This window comes from Impatiens glandulifera, chromosome 2 (assembly GCF_907164915.1).
Source record: "Impatiens glandulifera chromosome 2, dImpGla2.1, whole genome shotgun sequence".
In the NCBI taxonomy this organism is placed as follows: domain Eukaryota; kingdom Viridiplantae; phylum Streptophyta; class Magnoliopsida; order Ericales; family Balsaminaceae; genus Impatiens; species Impatiens glandulifera.
In genome coordinates, this window is record NC_061863.1 from 61428238 (window position 1) to 61431672 (window position 3435).

General features: G+C 37.2%; 1 protein-coding gene across 2 annotated transcripts; it reads left to right on the plus strand.

The window, feature by feature from the left end:
- Positions 1 to 2903, plus strand: LOC124926517 (ACT domain-containing protein ACR4-like). Of its 2 annotated transcripts, XM_047466759.1 has the most exons (8): positions 1 to 148; positions 835 to 907; positions 1004 to 1049; positions 1135 to 1249; positions 1345 to 1412; positions 1495 to 2088; positions 2171 to 2275; positions 2363 to 2903. In XM_047466759.1, exons 2-8 carry the CDS (start codon positions 843 to 845, stop codon positions 2702 to 2704), a joined length of 1335 nt encoding a protein of 444 aa, XP_047322715.1. In that variant the 5' UTR covers positions 1 to 148; positions 835 to 842; the 3' UTR covers positions 2705 to 2903. The 2 variants fall into 2 exon arrangements, with proteins under 2 accessions (XP_047322715.1, XP_047322714.1); XM_047466758.1 differs by lacking the exon at positions 1 to 148 and having other exon boundaries at positions 462 to 907.
- Positions 2904 to 3435: the final 532 nt, after the last annotated feature.

Sequence of the window (3435 nt, forward strand, 5' to 3'; positions counted from 1 at the left end):
CAATTCCGTATAAGAAAGATGACAGACAAACTGCAAACAGACAAGGTTAAAGAAAGAAAGGTCTCTGTGTTTCATTAGTACTTTCAGACTCTGGGTTTTCGAGTTTCGTGTAATTTTCACGATTTCACTACTCATCGTTCTTCTTCAGGTAAAGCTGATCGGATACTCGTTTACGAGATCTCAATTCCTATCTTTCGGGTTTTTCTGTCTGTAATTAGATTCAATACACTTTACACTTTCATTGGAAGTGTAATTATAATATTGGGTATGCTCTGATTTTCTTCTTTTTTAAGTTTTTTTTGTTCTTTTGAGATTCGAATTGCCTTTTGCCCATTTCATCTCCTCTCTTTTCAATGAAAAGTGAAACTAGGGATTTGAGGTAACAGTTTTTCAATTTTTTTGTGCTGAATTATTCATCTTTTAATTATGTAATTCCATTTTTCAAGGTATTTATGTTTTTTTTTTTGACTTGTATATGAATAAATATGACCCAAAGCCGGACAATAATATGTGAATGAGTATTTTGGATGTGCTTAAATGGGCTGGATATTCTAGTTTCCGCACAGACATGGAGCCCCACCACCATTATTCTCTCCACACAGACAAAGCAAATCATATATACACTTTTGTTTATATATATATATATATATATATTAGGAGATTTAGGCTTCTTCATTGGCCTTCTTGATTCCATTTCTTCTAAAACTACCCATCTATCTTTTCTTTCATATTTTCATGATTGGTCACTTCTCCATCTTATCTGCAAAACTCTCTCTTTCAAAGTTAAACCATCTTATATAGTTATTACCTTCTCTTCTTCTTCTTCTTCTTCAGAGAGGGCCATGAGTTTTTCAGAGGACAACGATGATGAGTATGAGAAACTTGTTAGAAGGATGAATCCCCCAAGGTACTCTACCATTTCATTTCATTTCATTCCATTTCATTCATCCCTTTTCATAATTTTTCAGAATCCATATTAATTTATATAAATCTTCTTGAACAGAGTCGTGGTTGATAATGAGTACTGCAAAAATGCAACTGTTATACAGGTATATATATATATTTATATAAATCTCTATTTGTATTCCTTCTAGAATTTGCTACCTTCCCTTCTAATCTTTCTGTTTGATTCAGGTTGACAGCGCTAATGAACACGGTATACTTCTGGAAGTTGTTCAAGTCTTGACTGATCTGAATCTTATCATTGCCAAAGCTTATATTTCTTCAGATGGAGGCTGGTTCATGGATGGCAAGAATTTATAACCCTTTTATTTTTATAAAAAAATTTGGAACATTTATTGATTCCAATAGAATAACTAACGTTGGTTTCTTCTCTTTTGCCAGTCTTCAACGTTACTGATCAAGCTGGGAACAAGATTGTTGACGAAGACGTCCTTGACTATATTAAGAAGGTGAGCTGTATTTGGCTGGCTTTGTCCCATGTTTATTGATGTCTGCCCAAAAAAGATCTAACTTTGTTTTATGTTTTTTTAGTCTCTTGGTCCAGAATCGTGTTTTATGCCGGCCATGAGAAGATCTGTGGGTGTGAAACCATCTACGGACAGTACATCCATAGAATTGATTGGAAGTGACAGGCCAGGACTTCTCTCTGAAGTGAGTGCTGTTCTTACAAACCTAAGATGCAATGTTGTAAACGCTGAAGTTTGGACCCACAACACCAGAGCTGCCGCAGTCATGCAAGTAACCGATGAAGATTCCGGTGCTGCCATAACCGATCCAGAGAGATTATCCTCGATCAAGAAACTTCTCTGCAATGTACTCAAGGGAAGCAACAGGAAAAGAGAAGCAAAGACGGTTGTTTCTCATGGAGTGACTCATACAGAGAGAAGACTTCACCAGATGATGTTTGCGGACAGGGCTTACGAGAGGCAGCTCAATGGTGAGGAATCCAGGGCTAGACCGGAGGTTAATGTTGTCAATTGGCAGGATAGAGACTATTCAGTTGTAACTATCCGTTGTAAAGACAGACCTAAGCTTCTGTTTGACACGGTTTGCACGTTGACTGATATGGAGTATGTTGTTTTCCATGGAAGTGTTGATGCTGAAGAAGGTCCACAGGCCTACCAGGTAAAAAGAAGAAGAAAAGAATTCACCTTTTTCAAAAACAATTATGACTTTTTTTAATTGGGTTTTTGCTTGTGATTTGCAGGAATATTGCATAAGACACATTGATGGTTCTGCAGTGAAATCAGAGGCTGAAAGGGAAAGGTTGATTCAATGTCTAGAAGCAGCTATTGAAAGAAGAGTATCTGAAGTAATGAATTATCTTCTGATCTTGGTTTAGGATTTGATATGTTTCAATTCAATATCTTATAAGTTTTGGGTTGTTTTGTAATTGTAGGGTTTGAAGTTGGAATTATGCACCAAGGACAGAGTTGGGTTGTTGTCAGATGTGACCAGGATATTCAGGGAGAACAGCCTAGCTGTGATCAGAGCAGAGGTTGCAACTCGAGCTGGGAAAGCTGTGAACACATTCTACGTTCGAGATTCATCTGGGTACCCAGTTGATAGAAAGATTATAGAATCAGTTAGGCAATCGATTGGGAAGACGATACTGCAAGTTAAAGGAGAGAACCATGAGGAGGAGCAGAATCAGGGACAAGAATCATCAACTAGGTTTTTTGGTGGGTTGTTTAAGTCAAGGTCTTTCTGTAACTTTGGTATGATCAAATCCTACTCTTGAAGAAGAGTTCATCATCATCATCATCACTGCAGTCATGTACATATAACAACAAACAAACACCTGTCTTCTCCTTGCTTTTTATTTATTTATTTTCTTTTTAGGTGGTTAAGGAAATTGTACATAATCCCCAACCCAAACTCTTTTCATGGAATGTCTTTGTAATCTATGCTCATGGGTCTAATCTCATGTTGGATCCATTTTAAGATATGGGAAAATGCAAAACTTGTTTAACAAAATGCAGTAGTCAATGGTTGAGATTCATAGAAGGAAAAAAGATCTTAATGGATTGAAATGAGATATTGAGAGATGGGTTCTAAAAATAGGCATATAATAGGGGATGGGGTGGGGTGGGGGGACCCAAAATCACCCAAATTTTATTCTTTGTATGGAGTGATGGGTGAAGCTTGGCCTGGCGGCCGCCGAACAAGCAAAGCAAGACCTTTGACCATTTGAAGATGTGGCTCCGATGATTGTGGCGATTTTAATGATTAAAACAAAGAAACATAAGTGAAGGAGGTCTTGTCTGGTAAACTATTGATGGAAAGAGACAAGTCACAAGAACAGTTATCTTTTGTTTCTTGAAAAAACTACATATCATCAAAGTCCTACTTTCTTCCCCGATTCTTGTTCATTATCTCTTAGACTAAAGGAAGGAATCTGATAGTGCTGTCTGTTGCAGCCAGACACCACCTTTATTTTCTTCCCTTATTACCAAACCAGTAGTCAAAGCT

Bases quoted from the DNA above. Each gene is read 5' to 3' on its own strand.
- LOC124926517 (XM_047466758.1), top strand. From the start codon at position 528: ATGTGCTTAAATGGGCTGGATATTCTAGTTTCCGCACAGACATGGAGC. The intron at 1,250-1,344 runs GCAAGAATTTAT...CTCTTTTGCCAG, and splicing joins TGGAGGCTGGTTCATGGATG to TCTTCAACGTTACTGATCAA. The intron at 2,276-2,362 runs GTAATGAATTAT...TTGTAATTGTAG, and splicing joins TTGAAAGAAGAGTATCTGAA to GGTTTGAAGTTGGAATTATG.